The sequence below is a fragment of the Dendrobium catenatum genome, unplaced genomic scaffold, assembly GCF_001605985.2.
Source record: "Dendrobium catenatum unplaced genomic scaffold, ASM160598v2 fragScaff_scaffold_1220, whole genome shotgun sequence".
Lineage (NCBI taxonomy): Eukaryota > Viridiplantae > Streptophyta > Magnoliopsida > Asparagales > Orchidaceae > Dendrobium > Dendrobium catenatum.
In genome coordinates this window covers 10,444,596-10,465,901 of record NW_021319682.1, presented here as the reverse complement: position 1 = coordinate 10,465,901, position 21,306 = coordinate 10,444,596, and the positions used below count along the sequence as shown (strand labels likewise).

At 33.5% G+C, this 21,306-nt stretch overlaps 1 protein-coding gene across 1 annotated transcript; it reads left to right on the top strand.

Annotated features, from left to right (window-relative positions):
- Nucleotides 1-1,357: 1,357 nt before the first annotated feature.
- On the top strand, nt 1,358-17,759 carry LOC110100412 (SRSF protein kinase 2). The gene is made up of 4 exons (XM_020827907.2): nt 1,358-1,670; nt 2,276-3,070; nt 16,836-16,883; nt 16,959-17,759. Exons 1-4 carry the CDS (start codon nt 1,491-1,493, stop codon nt 17,259-17,261), a joined length of 1,326 nt encoding a protein of 441 aa, XP_020683566.1. The 5' UTR covers nt 1,358-1,490; the 3' UTR covers nt 17,262-17,759.
- The last annotated feature ends 3,547 nt before the right edge of the window (nt 17,760-21,306 follow it).

Below are 21,306 nucleotides of genomic sequence, written 5' to 3'. Positions count from 1 at the left end.
CCCTCCTAATCTTCTTCTCTTCTCATTCTTCTCTTGCTTCTCTTCTTGCTTGGGCTTCCCCCTCAAGAGAAATGAGGGGTCTATTTATAGAATTCTGAAGTGGCATGACCTATAAATAGGTGAGAGATCAGGGGCAAATCAAGAGTGGTTTGAATGGACGGTCGATATTGAAACCCTTAATCATGGACCGTTCATCAGACATTTGAAGGTCTTAATGATATCAGAATTTGGAGATCTTGGGCTCGTTGGATTCGTCTCGTCAAGCCGCTCGATTTGACTATAAGAATGTCATATTTGGGAACCGTTTGGTAACTCAAATTGTTGTTTGAATCTTCCAACAGCTCTTCGGGTCTTCAATTTGGCTTAGATTGAGTCGAATTTGGTGTCGTTGGGTTCGTATTTCCGAGATGATCATTTCAACTATAATTTTGCTGAAATTGGAGTCCAGATGGCCCCAGATTTAATTTTTGAAGCTTCTGGCTTGATTTTGCCTCGAGATTCGTGCCCGATCAAGATAATTTTTTCATGATACATCAGATATAATAGAAAAATAAATTCATTAAACATAAAAATGATTATGTTATTATTCATAGAATAATTAATTTTGTTTTTCAATAAAAGAAACAAAAATTATATTTATTATTTTTAAAAATGATAATTATGGTTGCATAAATGGTATTATGTGGGATACTATGATGTGCTATTGCAAAGTGCAGTTGAAGATCAAACAGATGTGAGTGACAATGCAACATGTTTCATAAAAGAGTTGTCTCACCGCAGCAGTGAACAGAAGGAAGGCGCCACGTGACCGGGTAGAATGGAAAGCCCTCGAAATATGGCAAATTATTAGGTCCGGTTTTTAAAACTTTTAAATCTCTTTATTTTGCTGAGTATGTCAAGGTAGACTGGCATAGATTTATCTGGCATAAAAACCGGTTTTTATATATTATGCCTATGTTTGGTCAGCTATCAAAGATGGGCTGAAAACTGTGGATGTTCTTTCCTCAAGGAAAATTTATATTTCTTCTATTCGTCCCCTTTGCTCTAAGAGGACGAAAGCATTATGCACCTCTTTTTTCAATGCGATTTTACATTTCAGATTTTACTGGAGTTAATTCCTGCTTATATATATCTTTGAGTTGTATTTTTAGTTTTTACTTGTAACCTATTTTGTTATCAATATATGGGCAAAACCTCAATTTTTTTTTTTTAAAAACAACCTGTATTTTATCTATATTTTTGATACATTTAATTTAAAATAATATTTTATTAATATGGGACCTATCTCTAACTTGGATTACCGGCCCTAATAATTTGCCCTCAAAATATACCGTAAATTATATAACCGACAATCGGCACTCGTGTTAGTACGAAGTTCCTTCTACATTCCGGAGCCAAGCCTACGACAGAAGACATCGACCGTCTTCGTCGATTCATGCCGTTCTTCCCGTTCGTCGGGGAGAACGAGAGCGAGCAAGGAAGATAGAGAGATGTCGTGTTCTTCTTCATCGGGTTCGGAGGAGGACGAGGGTGCCGAGGCGTACAGGAAGGGGGGTTACCATGCCGTGAGGCCGGGAGATCCCTTCGACGGAGGGAGGTACATCGCACAAAGAAAGCTCGGATGGGGAAACTTCTCCACCGTATGGCTCGCCTACGATACGAAATATGAGGTTGGATTGCAATCTGCTTCTTATTTTTCATCCGTGCTTTACCTATTTTGTTATTCCGTGCAATGCTCGATGAGCTATTGTATTAGCACAGGAAGTGTAATAATGGGTTTGCTATTTCTTTCCATTGCTATTTGTTTTGGATCCCTACGACTAGAGAAAGCCAGGGTTCTTGATTTTTATTGGTATTTATTATTAACCAGTGATATCTGATGATCAGCACTGAACCTTTTTAATCGCAATACTTTATGCTTAATGCTAATGAATTTATTTGGATCTAAGTTTTCTTTCTACGTTTTATTTGATTTTTTAGGCAACTTTTTATGCCATTATCATTCCCCTAATAGTTTTACTGTATTATAGAAGGTTTCTTAATTCCTGATGATTCTTAATGATGGTTTTGAAGGCCAATCGCATTACGCTCAATTCATGCCATTTTTTATGAGAATTTGTCCCGTGTACTTCGCAGCTTGCTTTTAGTTGCTTTTTACTGATTAATATTTCTTGGGCTAAGCATCTTTTATCTTCACTTGAAAATTCTCTTTATTTTTCTTTGTATGTGAGTTTCTTTCGAAGAAAAAATTTATCTAAACTCCCTTTATTCTCAGAAATTCGTTGCTCTCAAAATTCAAAAAAGTGCTGCAGAGTTTGCACAAGCTGCTGTCCATGAGATTGAGGTTTTATCGGCAATTGCTAAGGGAGATCCCTCAAATAGCAAGTGTGTTGTCCAATTATTTGACAATTTTAAGCATGCTGGTCCAAATGGGCAACATCCATGCATGGTATTTGAAAATCTTGGAGATAGTCTACTTCGACTAATCCGTTATAATCGATATAAAGGAATTGGACTAAACAATGTAAAAGATGTGTGTAGATCCATCTTATTGGGCCTTGATTACTTGCACAGGGAACTTGGTCTTATTCACACGGACTTGAAACCAGAAAATATTCTTCTTGTTTCTACCATCGATCCTATGAAAGATCCGATAAGGTCAGGTTCTGCTCCAATCTTGGTGAGGCCAGAAGGTAACCCAAAAGCGACCTCCGTTGTTAATAGCAGCGAGAAGAAGCTTAAGGAGAGAGCTAAGTGTGCGAGAGCAAGGATATCAAAAAGAAGAGCATCAATGGGAGGTTTTGAACAAGAGGTGGTTGTGCAACAGGAGAGGACTTTAGAGGGGATTGATCTAAAATGCAAAATTGTAGATTTTGGTAATGCTTGCTGGGTGGATAAACAAATTGCAAGCGAGATTCAAACAAGGCAATACAGAGCTCCTGAAGTTATTCTCGGGGCCGGATATTTCTTTTCTGCTGATATATGGTCTTTTGCTTGCATTGCTTTTGAGCTTGCCACTGGTGATGTTTTGTTTTCACCTAAGGCTGGCCAAGGGTTTACTGAAGATGAGGTATGCTTTTCCTTGATTCTAGGACTTGGGAGTTTGTTTAATATTCTTTTCATTTACAAAATATCATGACGAGTTTTTAAAAAAATGAATATTGAGAATAAAACTTTTGCTACATTTTCAATTAATGTTGAGTTTCAAACATTGATGAATTTATTGATGAATTTAACTAATTGAAATAAGGAATAAATGTTCTATAAATACATGAATTTGAATAGTTCTACTATGTTTAAAAATAAGGAAGAATCCAAAAACAATGCTGTCTATGTTTAGATTTGGATTAAGACTTGAGATTAAAAAGGAAATGGCACGGCATAATATTGCCTCCATTGGGGAGGCTTTCAAACTTGTATTGAATTTTGAAAAACTACCAAAAAATGTCCGCATCTAAAATATTTTCTTTATATATTAGAAATATATCCAAAATACCCAAACTTATGACACCCGTGTTAACAAAGGGAAAATTTGTAACTACTACTTCTTGCTCTAAAATTTATTCTAGTATTTGTTTGTATGTTATCAAGCATGCTACTTTTCGACTAAACATCTTAGTAGCTATTTGTGTATAAATATCGAAGAAATTATTGAGGATGATGAAGGAGATGATGCACATTAATTTGATGAGGTGATTAGGGATTCTAGAAATGCATTAATTGATTACTTCTTAAATGATATGCTATGCATCTTTGTCATACATAAGGTTGAGCAGAGCCTAATTGAAAAATAACTTATGTCTTTTAAACACAAAGCATAGTGAAAAACTATGTAAACACATTATCGGCAGGGAAGTTGAATGAATGTTATTGCCAAGTTTTTTATTGAACATATGAATTTGAAAGCTAACCCACACCCATAATCTTTCGAAGTATATTGGGTAGATAAAACTTCAATTTTGGTAATTCTAAGAGACCTGGTATCTATTAAACTTACCGCATATTGTGATAAGATATGGTAGATGTTTTACCTATGTATGGTGCGCATATTTGTTTTGATAGGCCTTAGTTGCATGATTTGGATGTGACAAACTTTGATAACGATGATATTTATGTTTTTAAGATGAATCAAAAGACAATAGTTTTGAAACCTATTAAATCTAAGGGTTGTTTCGTGTTGAAATAATTTAATAGTCCTAATGAGCTAAAGAAATCTTGTATTTATCATGAATCACCATTCTTTTGAAAAAGAAAATAAAGCTAAGGGAGTAATTTTAGCCTTGATTGAAATTTAATTACATAAAGGTATGACTGCTTGAGGATTTTAGCCATTTATTATTTGATTTTTAAGAATTATCTTGATGACCATGACCTTCCTGATGAATTACCTCCACTTAGGGATATACAAGTTGCCACTGACTTGATTCCTTGATCATTGTTACCTAAGTTATCAAATTACATAATGAATTCACTAAGCATGTTGTGAACTTAAAAGCCAAGTAAATGAACTATCTTGGAAATGATTTATTAGGGATATTATGAATTTGTGTGTTGTTTTTATATTGCTTACACTTAAGAAGGACAATAGATAAAGGATATAATGGATAGTCAAACAATTAATAAGGTCATCATCATATATTTATTTCTTATGCTTAGGGAAGTTGATATGTTAGATTTAATGATAATCTATTATTCTCTTAAATATTGATATAAGGAGTGATTACCATAAAGTGGAATTGAAAGAAGGCGATGAATGAATTATTACTTTTAAGAATAAAGATGTTTATATAGTAGTTGGTGACACCTTTTAGGATAATTAATGCACCACTTTCATTATAGATTAAATGACGAAACATCTTAGTAGGAATTTGTGTATAAATATCAAAGAAAGTTATTGAGGATGATGAAGGAGACGTGCACATTAATTTGATAAGGATATTAGTGATTCTAGAAATGTATTAATTGATACCTTCTTAAATGTTATGTTATGCATCTTGGTCATACATAAGATTGACCCTAATTGAAAAAGAACTTCTATCTTTAAACGCAAAGCATAGTGAAAAACTATGTAAACAGACTTGATTCCTTGATTGTTGTTACCTGGTTTATCAAATTGCAGAATGAATTCAGTCATGTTGTGAACTTAGAAGCCAGGTAAATGAACTATTTTAGAAATGATTTATTAGGGATATTTTGAATTTGTGTTTCATTTTTATATTGCTTACACTTAAGAAGGACAATAGATAAAGGATTTGTAGGGATAGTCAAAACTATTAATAAGGTCACCATCAAATATTTATTCTTATACTTAGGATAGGTGATATGTTAGTTTTGGTGATGATCTACTATTCTTTTAAATATTGATATAAGGAATGGTTAGCATAAAGTGGAATTTAAAGAAGGCGAAGAATGAATTATTACTCTTAAGATAAAAATTGTCTGTATGGTAGTTGGTGACGCCTTTCAGGATAATATAGAATGCTATATTTATTAACAATTATAAAATATGGAGTATTTAATATATGCCTTATAATTTGATATATAATAGAAAAGTGATATACATACCTAACTTGAAGACAAACTTTGGAAGTGAACGCGCAAAGTAAATTTTCTAATAATTTATATTATGCATAGCATTAACAAATGATTACAAGATTAAAACTAGTGGTGTTTTGCTATAAAAAATAGAAACTTCATGATTGTATAAAACATATTTGATTCATAACAAAGCTTATATTTAAATGCATAAATTCTCAAGTTTGATAAAGCAAGTTAGATAAAGCAAGTTAATGGGGGAATTCATGATCTCTTTAAATTTTTTTATCTTCAAATTATTCTTTTTTTTTCTCTATTCTTCTTTGTGCGAGTCTATCTCATATTATCGTTCTTGAACAATAGGAGTAGATGCTGGTCGAGACGAACTAGCCTTTGTTGTGGATGAACCCCCTCTTGTTTTAAAATAAATCTAATTTAAAAAAAAAATCCATATTTTGTTGACACAGAGAAATTACATAAATTAGATAAATAAATAGAAATCTCACAATTCATTACATAAATAAGATAATTGCAATTCACAAATTACTAAACAATTACATAATTTGTTAAAATCATATAGAAGTCACAAGTGACATCTAATGAATATCACAATTTCTTTCTAAAATTTATAAATCACAAATGACATTTAATGAATAATTTTGTCCCTGCACCTGGACCCCAATTCAACTGTGGGGTGATAGACACAAGAAGACGACAAGCCATATGATCATTGTCATGAGATTCGTGGCAACTGCTTTAAGATATATGAAAAACCCTTGATTATAGATCAAGAAAAAACATGAAATAATAAAAGGCATGGCTGCATGATCATCGTCGAGGCTATGTTTTCCAACCAAGTCCATTCAATAAAGAGCAAATTGAATTCTTCAAATATAGGATCTACAGTGAGCCAACCTTATGTATCCGCCAGAGTCTCAACAAGGCTTGTTGCCTTTGGACCTATATTGAGCTAAGTTTCAGTTTTTGAAAAAAAAAAAAATTCTTTGAACATTCTCATTATTGCATTTAGAAAAGCAAAAACGTAGCTCAGCTCCTCTGTTATTACATTTTGAATAACAAGAATTCCATCATGTTATTACACTATTGCTCAGCTCCTCTGAGTTTTTTATACTTAAAAATAATTTCTAAATTCAACCAGTATTCGTGTTCTTATCAATATGAAAGTTATCAGTTATCCAAATACATTGTCAACCCTTTTCTTAGTCACTTGGATAAGCGAAATCACCATTTTTCTTGATCTATAGTGATGTGTGAGGACCATCTTTGGTCAACAAAATCAATGACTCAAGATGGTTTGTTACTCTTGACAATAATTAGAGAGATTTTATTGTGTTTCATTCCATCAATTGTATTAAATTTATATAAATCTTGAAGAACCGCTAATAGGATATATACAAATTTTAGGGGCTGAATTTAGTTAATGAAATTTAATTATAATAGGGCAAACCGTGAGTTATTGAGGTGGCAGTAATGATCACATGAATCAATGATGTGGAAATTGACTATTGTGTGCTTTGAAACTATGTGCCCAACTTTTTTACATGAGAGTAGGTTTGGGTAGAAATTTGATAAGATATACTATTTAGAGATTTGCTTTCTTTTAATGAGAAATTTATGATCAAGTTTGATGTCTTTCATAGGTTTAAGCTCCTATGATTAATTATCTCTCCATGGCATGGGAGAGAAATTTTAATTAAGACTAGTCGATGGGCACTAAATATTTAGATTATAGTGACAATTTTGTTATTGAAAAGAGAGAAATATACCACGATTAGCTTAGAGTAAGTGGTAGGGGAATGATAATGAACATGATACTATCTCGGGTTGATGTGGACCTCGATTTACTTAGTCATCAACTATAGTCTACCTAATATGGCCTAAAGATCCTTATCACCAATCATAAGTTTCATCATCTAAGGGAACTTTACCTAGGTGGATGATTTATTAATGGGATAATCTTAAGGCAACCTTAACTAACAAAGAATTCTACATCCCATTGAGTGTACTTTATAGTTCATAATTCATATGGAGTTTTCAGGCTTTTGACACAACACAAATTTAATGGTGCTATTTTGTAGTGAACCAACCGATTAGAAGGGCTTGGTTGGTGTGGGCTCCGAAAATTTATGTTTGGTTCGTCTTAAGATAATTTTGTGTTTCTGGTCAAATTTGCAAAAAACTGATTGGACTATAGATAAGACAGTAATCATATATTTTGCTCTCATTTTGGATGAATTTAAGATGACTCTTGGTTTTCCAGAGAAACAAGTTTCTATGGTTAATTTCCTTCTTGATGAGTGAATTTTGAATTATGGCTAATTAGTAGACGCTAAATGCTTAGCTTATTGTAGAAGAATTTTGATTTTAGATTGAGAAAATATATAACCTTTTGCTTAAAATAGATGGTGTGGGTTTGTGGGAATGTTGATGAACATGATCAAGATACAAGGGTTCTATAATCCTGGGCTGTCATAGGCCTTGATATTCTTAGCGGAGATAATCGACCTATTCTGACCTAAAAATTCTTGTCGGTGGCTATGCAATGTTTCATTTAAGGGGGGCTTGTAGATCTGGGGTGGATGTTTGTCTAAAGGTATTATTTTAAGTCAACCTTAACTAATAGAGAAATTTGCACCCTATGATATATAACTCAAGGGAGGATAGACTTCGTCCTTGATTGTAATTAGTAGAGCAATTTTGCTACGAAACCACCCAGTAAGAGGGCCTTGGTCCTAGGTCAAAACCATTACTCAGTGGTGTCTTTTTGTGCCAAAATCACCTAGTCATGTGATACATTCCACATCCTTATTGGTGTGAGCTCTCTTGGAAATGATCAGCTTAATATGGTGGCTATTTATGAGTTGAGAGATAATCTTAAACTTGGCACCCTCGATAAATTATTGTGAAGGGTGGATAGATATTTGTTTTAAGCTTTATGCTGCCATTTATTGCTTGATTAACTATTTCAATATTTGTATTTTTTTAAGATATTTGGGCCCAAAGTGGGTTTCTTTGAGATTTGGAGGTATTTTAAAAATAAGATTATCTTTGTTTTATATTTTCCATCAGTGTGGTTGCCATCAAAGAATGATGTTTAAATACACTTGTCTTGATAATTTAAGAGCTTGTTTTTTGGGATGAACCCATTTGATTAATATGTATATTAACTACACCGAGCATAGGGGTATTTGATTGAACTTCCTTGCTTCAAACCTTCTAGATCCTATAGCCTGCTTTTATAGAATTAAGTTTGTGATTTGAGTGTCATTTAAGGTCATTTGGAGACCTGAACTTAAGAAAGAAGAAAAAAAAAAAAAATCGGGTTCATGATTATATATCACTTGAGTTTATTTAGACATTAATTGCATGAAAGACCTTGTCAACTCTACCCAACGCAGAGGATTGGGCCTGAAAATTGCAACAAGCCTGATTATTTGTATTTTGAAAATAACTATTTATTATTAATGGCTTTGAAGGCCTTTTGTAACTATAAAACAAGATTTTATAGATATTTGCAATCGAGTGTTTCAATTTATGGGATTGATGCCTCATAACATGGCCTTGAACTGGATAGAAGCGCCATCAGCTCTAGTATCTACATAACGATATTGGCAAGACGGATATGGTCCCCTCATCCTAGTTATACAGTGAACGAGATATTTTATAAGTACATTCTACATGAATGAAAGATGGGCATTAATAAGCAATGTTAGATATGTTATTCTTCACTTTTCAAAATGCAAAAATATAATAGGGAACAGGTTCCATATAATTATCATAACTATTCTAAGCTATACCCGGAAGAATAACTTGTGAGTATTATAATTTAAAGTTTCACGATACCAAAAGGATTTAAAGGTTTTCATAAATTTTGTCTTTTAATTTTTATTGTAATTTATTTGCTACTATAGTGCATGTAACTAATCAAGATGGAGAGAGAAACCTTAGCGGATTTTTTAGAACAATGTTGGCTAATCAAGACTAACCCAATGGATTAGCGTAGGGTTAGGTTGATCAAGATGTCATAAATTAGACTATATTGGGTTACATTAGGTCAATGTGTTGATTTACTCGAGGTTGTGATAAATCCATCAAAATTGTGAGGTCGTGAGGGAATGCTTACTTGTACGGGATCATGCCATGTCACTTGTGGTTGTACCAATTCAGTCACGTGGCTATGTCAACATCCAAATTTAGTGTATTGTTGATATTTAAAGAACTCAACCACAAAGTAGTTGATGGAAAGCCTTTTAAGCGACAATCCTTCGGTCTTTTCTTTATGCATGGTGAACTCACGGATATGTTAGTAATCTAGCAAGAGATTTAATAGATTATTGACAAGTCCAAATTTTTTCTTGGACGCTCGATAAGTTGGGGTGATATCTTTAGTTTGACTATTAGCTCATTTCATCATGTGTGCTTTGATAGATGCATCGAGAGGATGAAAGAGAACATATAATCTCAAGAGTAAAAACCGACCCTCCTCATGGGTATAATATTGGTCAAATGAATTACAAATACATTTATCTTTTCAATATTTCATACAGGGAAGATTATATTATATTAAGAGAAAGAAAGACAAATTATTCCACAGATTCAAAAGATAAATATATATGTACCAATAACCTATGTCCCAAAGATTTCTATTATCTTGTATAAAGCAGAATTACATGATATATTTTTTTAATTTTAGGGTCAAGTTTCTTATAAGAGCAAGATTTTTAATGTTAATTACATCTTAGAGCAGGTAAACTTTAAGAATACTCTTGATTAAAATCATGGCCATAGCATATAATAACAAATGTATTTATTTAGGGGTTTGGATTTTCTAGAATATCAAAATAATGATAAGCTTAAATGTGGAAATATGACTAAGGAATCCCAAAGAAAGATAATGCTAGCGGCATGCAACCTTGAGAAGCTTAAATTCCCTAGAAAGGATTTAAACTTATGTCAGGCTTTATAATTTGAGATGACGATCTTATTGAATTTATATTCTAGTTGATCATTTTATTAAAAAGTGAGACTTACTATGTCACAAGTCACAAACAATGGTGATTGTATCCGTAGACAGTATAAAGAGAGGACAAGGACATCAGAAGCGATGCTAGCATCAAACTTATAACTTGAATGTCTCAGGAGACTACATAAGTTTGAAATATGATCTTATGATCCTACCTAGAAGAGAGAACTATTTAAGCCCACCTAAGCCCTTTAAATTCATAATGTTAAAGTTTCGATGCAAAATGTAGGATATGGTCATCTTGTTATTATTAAGAATGAGGTTTATAATCTTGCCACCGAAGTAGAATTTACTCGACCATAAGAGCATGATATAAAATTGCACTATAAAGATTTTGATTAACTATTTAGTTTTTAATATGAGATAAAATAAATCTATTATATAGACTCAAAGAACTTACAAATGTATTTTTTGGCCAAATGGTAATTTGTCGATCTATATTTAGCACATCTCCTAGTGGATAAGACAATCAATCAAACATTGGTTGCACATTTAATAATCCATTAAAGGGCTATGATTAATTCATTTCAGCTTAGAGAGAAATTATGTATTAGATTAAAAAATTAATTACCTATGATTGATTTTATCTTATTTAAATGTCAAGATAAAAATGTTACATTTTAGGAGCCTAAAGATAATGATTTCAGGCCAATTTCATTAAAATTAAGAAGTATAGGAAAAAAACTTGCAATTGCTTAGGCATATTAAGTAAAGCGAACATAATAATTGCAAAAAATGAATGACGGTATAAATGTTCAATGTGTGGCTAGATTCTACTATACATCCCAGAAAGAAAGAATAATAATGCAGCTAAGATCTATAACATATATTGAATCCTATGGTATATGCATAATAAGAGATAACATGTGCGGTCTTCTATTGGACTCTACCTTGATTATCATTTTGGCTTCCACGGTTCCACCATTTCGGTCATTCTATATGTCTATAAAGCTTTCTTAGTCTAAAAATACATTGTGAAAGCAAAAGTACAATAGTCATTTTTGCATATACATAATTGTTCTTTGAACTTATTATTGGCGCTGCACAACATTGTGCCAAATAAGCCTATAGTGCCTTTAAGGGAAATACACAATAAGCACTTGTAAAGAAAGATATCTTTATCATAGTAAACATAATTGTAATCCAAATAGCATTGTTAACCCATCAATACCTCACTTAGCAATCTAAGAAGAAGTGCACACTAATACTAGGATGCCTAGAATATCACAAACATCCAATGCTTGGCAAACTAGTGATGTTCAAGCTAGTGACCATCTAATTATTAATGTAATGTTCCAGTTAAAAGTTTGATTAGAGAATGTTCAAGTTCATTACCAAAGGATGCTTTCAATTTAAATTATTAATGAGTTGAAATATTTTTTAACACCTTTTGTGATCTGAGGGCTTCTTCATTAAGGTTTATTGAGAACCCAAAAGTGATGAGCATAATCTATCCTAAGATGGGCCTTGTGTTATGACAATATCCTAAAACTTATGTTTTAAAGTGTTTGATGTTTTAAAGAACAAGGAGATGAGAAAACTCATTCCTCATATCCAATTCCTAGATCTGAAATCCAAGGGCTTAGGATTTATGATAAGGTGTTAGTTTAATGAAAGTTAATCCACTCCAAGATTCTATATCCTAAATCTAAGGGTCAAGGGATCTAGAATGAAGGAATGAGAGAGGACTCATTCCTAAAAGAGCCCATTCCTAAAATCTATGTTTCTATGGTTTAGGTTGTTAAGGATTTTAAGAGATTAGAAGAATGGGCGTTGTCCACCTTAAGGTGGATCATGCCATTCTATGGTCATTGGATTTGATATGTAGACACTCCACCTAGGGTTTAATGTAGCATTAAAATTTTATGGGGTTAACCAAAGTTATTCTATTCAGTAAGCAACCTTAAGATCGTATAAGATTAATATGATGGGCTACTAATTGATATAAGGTTAAGGTCAACTAGATCTGATTCGAGTAGATAGCTTGACCACTTTAGATTAACTAGGACAAAGCTAAAGTCTAAAAGAATGGGGTACATTAGACCATCTAGGATCACTAGAGTACTTGAAGGATCTAATCATTTGTCCACTTAGGGTTAACTTAGGGGAAACTAGAATCAGGGACACTAGCACACTTAGGGTTGACTAAGGGTTACTTGAGCTATATATTTAGTGACTTAGAATCATCTAAGACCACTGTGGACAATCCACTAGATAATCTAGTAAGTTAAGGTGTCAATTTAGTCACTTAGAGACTTAGAGTCAACTAACCTAAATTAGATTCAAGGGTCCAAAAGGGATATACCTAGGGTTTCTTAGGGTAAATAGGCCATCTTAGGGTTAATGCAGCAAACCTTAATTAGCCACTAAACTATCTAGAGCAACATTGATGGGTCAAGGGTCAAAGTTCAAAGTTCAAAGGCGCATACTAAGAAATGTAGGGGCTATAGTATTCTATGGACAACAAGAGCATGTGACATGACACATGCGACATGAAATGATATGATCATATATGGTAGCCCAATAGCGGGCAATGGTGGGATTTGACAAGTCCCATGACTATTTTTATCAAGGGTTAATTGTGACAATTTGATCAAAGATTGAATGGCTCAAATTGTGTGTGCGATGATGGGCACATTAAAAGATTTTCACCTCACCAAATGTGGTGGCCCAAAAGCTCAAAGAGCTCACGCCTAAATGACCTATATGAGTATAAAGTAAATACAAGTTGTTATTGTGTGTTGCCATTGATCAAACACAAAGAATGGGCTAGGGCACAATAAATATATCTCAATTGGTGTTGTAACCAATTGCTCGAGTCACATGAAAAAGAGAGATAACTACAATTGTTGGCGTCGCTATGTATGAAATCATGTGGTGTAGGAATCAATGCAATTTGATCACTATTCCATGCAATATGCATCATAGATCAATTGATGAGATATGAGTAAAATTCGATGAAACTCGTCAAAGTCTTCTATCATGTAAATTGAGATTTAGAAATGAACTCTACATGAGTGGGTGCCAAGCTACACTGTCACATAAATCTATTCTAAGTGGGTTCACTATAAAGGCACTATGTCAAGCTCATTGTAGGAAAACCCATGGAAATAATTCATACGAAAAAGAGTTGTCATCGCAACATTATGCATAAGAAAATTTGCAGGAAATGAAAAGCATAATTTTTTTAAAAGACTTTATCAATTATAACCTTTTTAAATGAAATCAATGATGCACTATCCTTTTGAATGCAAGGAATAATAAAACAATTGAATCACAATATTCTTAAACTTACCAAAATCAAAGATAAAAAATTTATTAAAACACTTTTTAAATGTCCAAAAAATCATTCAACAAACATAATGATATTTAATTGATTAAAAACATAAATAAAATGTTTTAATTTGACACTAAAGATTTGCAAGCATGACACCATTAAATTTTTATACAATGTACGCACGCAAAATAAAAAAAATGGCTCAATCAAAACTCTCCAATGAATCAAACTCAATGCATTTTTGAACACTTAGGTGATGAAAATCAGCAATCAAATATCCCACTTTGATAAAACTATATGCTCTCAATGTCATGTATGGAAGAGATTATTTCTAAAGCATATGGATATTTAACATGCCATCTTAGCATACAAGCTTTGTCTGCATGTGAGATTAATAGATAATTTTTAATGAATATATAAATAATAATAATACTAATAATCAATTTTGATCGAAAAATATTCCCATGTGAAGGGATGAATGATGAAGGGGATTGAGTCACAAGGCGATAGCGGAGCTTTGGTGTAGGTGCATTGTTACAAAGTGCAACACAAACGATGGCGAGGCCATGTATAGAGACAAGCGAGAGGTGGGATCGTAGGGTGTGGGTTGCTCATGCATCATTTGTAAGTGGCATGCCAGTTGTGCAGAGTTCGGATGGGAGGCAACTAAGAGGATACGCAGGCGTGCAGCTGCCAATAATGTGGCAAATCATGAGAAGCATGGTATAAAGTGGTCGGTTGGCTTCATGTGAGCAAGGGGTGCAACTTATGGAGTGGCATGAATCTTAGAAGGAAGAAAAGGAATCTGAGAGCTATGTGTGACGTGTGTGATGAATGGAAAGCATGCGTTCTACTTTTTTGTGAAGGGATTATTGAAATTTGGAGTGGTAGGAGTTGCCTTTTTGGTGAACCAAAAATGCAAAGAGAGAAAAAGAATATATATATATATTTGTTTGGAGTGGGGAAAAAGCTGGCCAAAATTGTGAAAAAAGTAAAAAAAAAATATTTTTGTTTTGTGAGAGAATCCAACTTAAACAAAAAAAAAGAAAACATTTATTTTAAATTCAATGATAGGAGAGAGAAAATTAGAGAAAGAGAGGAGGGGGAGAATGATTATACACATATATATCGATAATTATCCAATTAAGCCCTTGACACACGCCAAATGATGTCCTATTCAGATGTAGACATGTCTGTTTGAATAGCTTTGGTGAGCGAGCCATAATGAACTAGTTCATTTCATGAAGCTAGATTTGGATAAAGAAATTATGTGGGTGAATGCTTCATGCATGCTTGTTGTCAAATTCATCAAATTCCATCTCAATTCTACTTATTTGAACCGACTTGATTGTTGTGGAACAGAAGCTGATTTTCATGTTTGTAGTTTGTCTAAGAAAATGATTAAAAATAAGAAATTTCATAATAAGTAATAAGAAATTAGTTGAGACAAGTAGAAGAGCTATATTTTTTTGATGCGTTTGTACTTAAACCATTGAATTCTAATTTTTATAAGTGTATGCTATGTCAATATTTTTTAAATGAGTTGACGAGTTGAATGGGGATTGACTCATGCTTAGTTCATTAGCTCTTTGAGCACTTGTAGGCCATTAATTGAGCTATAAGCTAGAGTTGGCTCACAAGTCGGCTTGATTTGGTTATGCCCCTAAGGTGATGTTCTAGTTTCTTTTATTTTATTTTGAGGATGATTGGTGTTGAACTTTGTTGGTTTACTCTGGTTTTTTAAGATAAATATTGTGCAGTTTGTTTAATCGGAGGTAGTGAGATGTTGAAGCTACTTCTCATTAATTGCACAGCGTTAGGACTGCAAATTGAATTAGACTGGGACTTACAAACTTGTTTTGCTTGGGGGAAATATAAAGTTGAGAGTTTAGGTATGGTTGAGGCCATTATTAGTTTTTTTAAACTTTATTGAGGATGTGAGAATGATCAGGGACATGTTTTGCTTTCTAAACATGATTGCCTTTATTGGAAATTGTAGATATTATGATTTGTTTGTTGCATTTGCCACATATGGTCTATGACACATTTTATTGACTTTATTGAGGGACTCTTGATGGAAGGATTAATGGATGGCTGTGATTATAACCTTTTTAAATTATTTTATCGTGTTAAATTTCAAAATATTCTTTTAATTATTCGTATATGGTCATTTTAGTTCAAGAGTATAACGTTTCTCTAATTTAGTTCACCGACTCGACAAAATTAATCCAAGATGGCCCATTTGGGACTAAGTTGGGATCAATTTTATAAATTCAAAAGATTAAAGTGGGATCAATTTTATAGAGACGCGGGAGTAAATTGAGATCAATTTTATATTGCAATTTCAACGTGAGGGACTATTTTTGGTATAGTTGAGGGACTAAATTGGTGTAACGTGATACTCTGAGACTAAATTGGTCATAAATGATTAGTCCAAGGACACTTTTGGGAATTTCCTTTTATTTCATCCCTCCTCACCCCCTTAGGATGCTTGATTGCCATGTTTGAATCTTGATGGTTGTTGGAGATTGAGAGATAATCTTCGTTGTACCATTCTGGCTTGATATTGCCTCTTATATGAGGAAGGTAGATTGCTGGGGATCAATCTTATTAATATTATTGTGAAGATTGAGTGGTGACCTAGATCGTACACTGCTGGCATAATTTTTGCTATTTGTGTTTGGCCAAGATAAAAGAGATAGTAAGGTCGTACCTTGTTCCTATTAAATTACCTAACTCCTCTACAGTGGTTGCTAGACCTCCAGAGTTGGATCCTTTTGATTTGGTTGTGGAGGTTAAGGAATAACCAGCTTGATGATTTTAGGATTATTCAGGTTGTGAATCCTGCTAAATATGAAATGACCACTTTTTACTGATTACTGTTGCTAGTTATTCAAAGAAAAATGAAAAGATATACACTCTTTTATCCATCGAACCTCCTCCACGGATCTCTTCTTGCTAAAAATTTAACTTTTTCAGGATCACTTGGCTCTGATGATGGAACTCCTTGGAAAGATGCCCAAGAAGGTGTGAATATTTTCTCATCCTTTATTCTCTCCTGTCAATCATCTCATGGTTCTGAAACTTCTACTCCTTTCTTAGATTGCTATTTCAGGATCTCGATCAAAGGACTACTTTGATAGACATGGAGATTTGAAAAGAATCCGCAGGTTGAAGTTCTGGCCCATTGATAGGCTTCTGGTTGACAAATATAAATTCTCCGAATCTGACGCTCGGGAGTTTTTTGACTTCCTTGCGCCGCTTCTTGATTTTACTCCGGAGAAGCGGCCAACAGCAGCGCAGTGCCTCCAACACCCATGGCTTAATAAAAGTGGTTCGAACACCAATGCTGAAACCAAAGGTGTAGACAAGTTGGCGATGGCGACGGGTAAACTTCAGTTGTAAGTGGGCAAATTATTAGGTCCGGACATCCAATAAAAACTTGCCACGTGGACTGCGCTTTACCATTCCACGTGGCAAGTTTTTATTGGATGTCCGGACCTAGAAATAGGTGCGGTGACTGGACCTAATAATTTGCCTTTTAAGTGAGCGGATAATGGGTTGGCGTTATGGTCTTCTGAATTCCTCCTTTCTAACACAAAATATTTCATTACTTTTTCTCATTACAATATGATATATAGATGGAAAAGTGTGGCTGGAAGAAGAATATTCGAGTATCAAATTAGAGATAACAATGACTGGGCTTTTAAAGGATGACTTCCCATCAGAGAAAAAATCATATATTTTCGGGTCTTTTGTGTATCCTTTCTCCTCTTCTGTGCGATTATATTCAATTTTGAGCAGTGTTTGTGATGAAAATATGATACCCAAAGTATTCTTTGTATTACTGACTATGTTGATAAATCAACAGCCACAAAGACATCAAATTCTTATTGTTTTTTCTTTTTTTGATTTTGCAAGTTATGTTAAGCATATTTACCGTTTATGTATATGCTCTTTAGCCATCTAATTATTGGCTTGGGCAAGGTTTAGTTGAATAAACTAATCATTTAATGGGTGTTTGTGTATGACTGTCTTCCTTGCAAGGTTTAGTGGAATAAAAAAAAAAGACAAATCTCATGGAAATGATCTCAATTTTTATGTTGCAATAAAATAGCGAAAGTTATTTATGCTCTATCACAACTTTATGGATTCTTATGATCCTTTTATTCTTGTTAAGTGTTCAATTATGTGATAATTAATTATATTTTGATTATATATATATATATAGTGGTGTCAAAATCGGGTTTCGGGTTGAACTCGGAATTAAAACATGGTGAAATGGGCTGACCTAAACCTGACATGATTTTGTAAACCTAGATTGAGTCGACGGTAGGACGGCGCCAGGTGAGGCCATTATGGATTGCGTCGACGGCGGGGATGCGGGATGGAAGGATGCTTCGATGGTGAGAGCGCGGGGTGACTTGACATAGGCAACTAGCAGATGCGAAGTTGCGCAGTCACGAGGACAGATGCATAGTTGGTAGTGCGATCACACGGGTAGCGCAATCATGTGGGGCAGAGGCGCAGCGGGAAGTGCGGGCGGCGCGGCCACGCGGGCAAATGCGCAGCGGTAACGCAGGCAGAGAAGTTGCGAGCAGTGCATGTAGTTTGGTCATTTCGGGTTTTTGGTTCAACCCGACCCGATTTTTGAAATGGGTCGGTTTTTTGAACCTAAACCGACTAGTTTCACAAACGGCTTGACGTTAACTCAAAATTTTTGGGTGGGATTAGAGTCGGATTTTCGTGTGGTGTCAAATATTAACACCCCTAATATATATAAACTATTTATTATATGTGAAATATTTTGCCACGCGGTAGCTTTATAACAGCTAGTTATAGAGACTTGCAATCCAGATGGAGAACCGACTCCGGAATATCATTCAGGTGAATGTCATTCTCAGTTATAACTCTCAGTCAAATCCATGGCTTAAGCCTGAAAATAGGAAGGCAAAATGCTGCAGCTAATTCTCATTAACTCATTATGAGACAGCTATTGATCATGAGCCGAAACCATCTCATAGATATTTTCAGTCATTGATTTATTGAGAGTCAAGGTCATAGCCAGCCATCCACTTGCTTTTTAGCGTGTTAATGCTTTCAAATACCACCATTGATGCTTCCGTCAACCCATCTTGCTGATATTAATGCTAGAAAGCTTTAATGGAGCCCATCGTCATAAGAACGATGCAGATATTTTATTTATTATTTATTTAAGAAACAGATGCACCTGACGTGACTTCTGTAGATGAATGTTCTGAAACTATTTTTTTATAACGAACCCAAAAAAAAAAAAAAAAAAAAAAAAAAAAAAAAAAAAAAAAAAAAAAAAAAAAAAAAAAAAAAAAAGAGAGATACAGAATTTGAAATTTTGAACTAAAGACCCACAGTTATTTAAGCTTGGTTGGTGGGAGAGTATAATTGGGAACCTCCAATTTGTGTTTGATTTCTCTCAAGCGGCAATATCTCTTAAGTTAGAATTTTTATTTTGTCCGGTCAAAGGACGTAGCTCTACGTTCGGCCGCCAGTAGAATCGCTCCACGCGTGCTTACTATTTACCGCGCGCTCCGACAACCCGACCCGGAACGGACCCAGGATGACTCAATATTTCTCGATTTTGCTAGCTATTGCTCGGTATTGCTAGGTATTGGTCGATTTTGCTTGGCAATAACCAATATCGAGGAAACACCGAGCAAATACCGAGTAATGCCGAGCAATACCGAGTAATATCTCGCAATACGCGAATATAGCATTCCTGGGTTCTGGTCTGGGTCAAGTCGTCGGGCTGCGCGGTAAAGAGTAAGAGCACGTGGCGACATGTTATTGGCGGCCGACGTAGCTTTACGTCCGGTCAGAGGAAGTAATAATTGTTCCTTAAGTTGGGCCCAATCAAGTGCTGGTCAAGAGATTTCTGGGGTGGGTGCCTCTTCTCGGTCAGCCGAGGATTAGTCACGCCGCCAAGCGCCTTTCAGGGGTGGCAGCGGGTGGATTCCAAGTTCCAAAAAAAAAAAAAAATTAAAGAAAATGATGGAAATTAGTGAATGCCTTTTTTATTTTATAGGTATATTTTTATTTAAATATTATTAAATATTTTTTGATGGTTATTAATTATCATGTTATTAACCCCTTGATCATTTTAAATTTTCCAAATTTTTTTCTTTCTCGGTGGCTATGTTTTAACCTAGGAATTTTTTTTGAAAGGATATCTCACACTTGTGATTAATTTTTGTATCTCTCAATATAATTAAATTATTAAATAATAAAATTAATTTTAAAAATAAATATAATTAAATTATTAGAAACTTATCAAGAAAAAATACGACATAAAAATCTCTAGAAGAAATTTGCTTAATGACTGCATAATTATATAAAATTTATAAATAAAGTTTCTCAGCATCTGTTGACTAATAAATAAATATAAATTATATAAGCACAAAATTTTTCATAATTTAAAATATCTGAGAACCAATATAATTATATAAAATCATAAAAAGAGTAAATTATCATGTAATTTTATGAATAAGTACAATAAAATTAATATAATTCTGATAAAAATATATATTAAAATATTTTGACAAATTTTTATTTTCTTGTATTATATTCACATCAAATAAATTTTATATTATTCATGGTCAATGGTTGTCATAGCCATTCACTTGCTTTCAAGCGTGTTATGGTTTAATGCGTTAAAAGACCAACGTTGACGCTTCCGTCAGCCCATCTTGCTGACAGTTCTGCAGGGCTTCAATGGTGGCCATGGGCCCATGGCTACGAGGCCCACGCCCAATATTGATGATTTTTTATATATATATAAAAAGAAAAATCTTAGTATATGATTGCTGAAAAATGGATTTCTGACACTATTTTTATTAAAAAAATTAAATGAAGGGAGAGAAAATGATAAAAATAATCAATAAAAATTCTTATATTCGTTAAAGAATAATGATTGAATGATTAAGCATACAAAATAAAAATTAAGTTAATATGATAGAAATTATTGAGCAAAACATGATATTTGAAGATTAAATTTAACAATCAAAATGCCTTAAAATATTCAGCATCGTTTGTGACAGCTTTCTTACGACTGTGTAAAATTACTTTTGAGAAAATATTTTTTTAAAATTTTTATAAAAATTTTTAGTAAAGAACTTTTTGAAACAACGAAAAAATGATGACCAAGTAAAAACTATGATTAAGATCTGAAAAATAAAATAATAAAAAAGTTGTTCTAAATAAAGCCTAAATAATTAGAATATAATCAACAATGATGACATGTAAATCATTAAATATTTATAATACATGAATGTCTGCTATAATATTATTATAAAAGTTTTGCAATTTCCTAAATAAAAAAGAAAATTTTTTGACTCGATATTTAAAAAAAAAATGATTAAGAAGATGCAATTAATTTGATATTTGTCTTTGTACTAATTAAGTGCTCCAACTGTTT

Excerpts from the sequence above, each read along its gene's own strand:
- LOC110100412 (XM_020827907.2), top strand. The coding sequence starts at position 1,491 with ATGTCGTGTTCTTCTTCATCGGGTTCGGAGGAGGACGAGGGTGCCGAG. Across the intron at positions 1,671-2,275 it reads CCTACGATACGAAATATGAG|AAATTCGTTGCTCTCAAAAT; the intron begins GTTGGATTGCAA and ends CTTTATTCTCAG. Across the intron at positions 3,071-16,835 it reads AAGGGTTTACTGAAGATGAG|GATCACTTGGCTCTGATGAT; the intron begins GTATGCTTTTCC and ends TAACTTTTTCAG.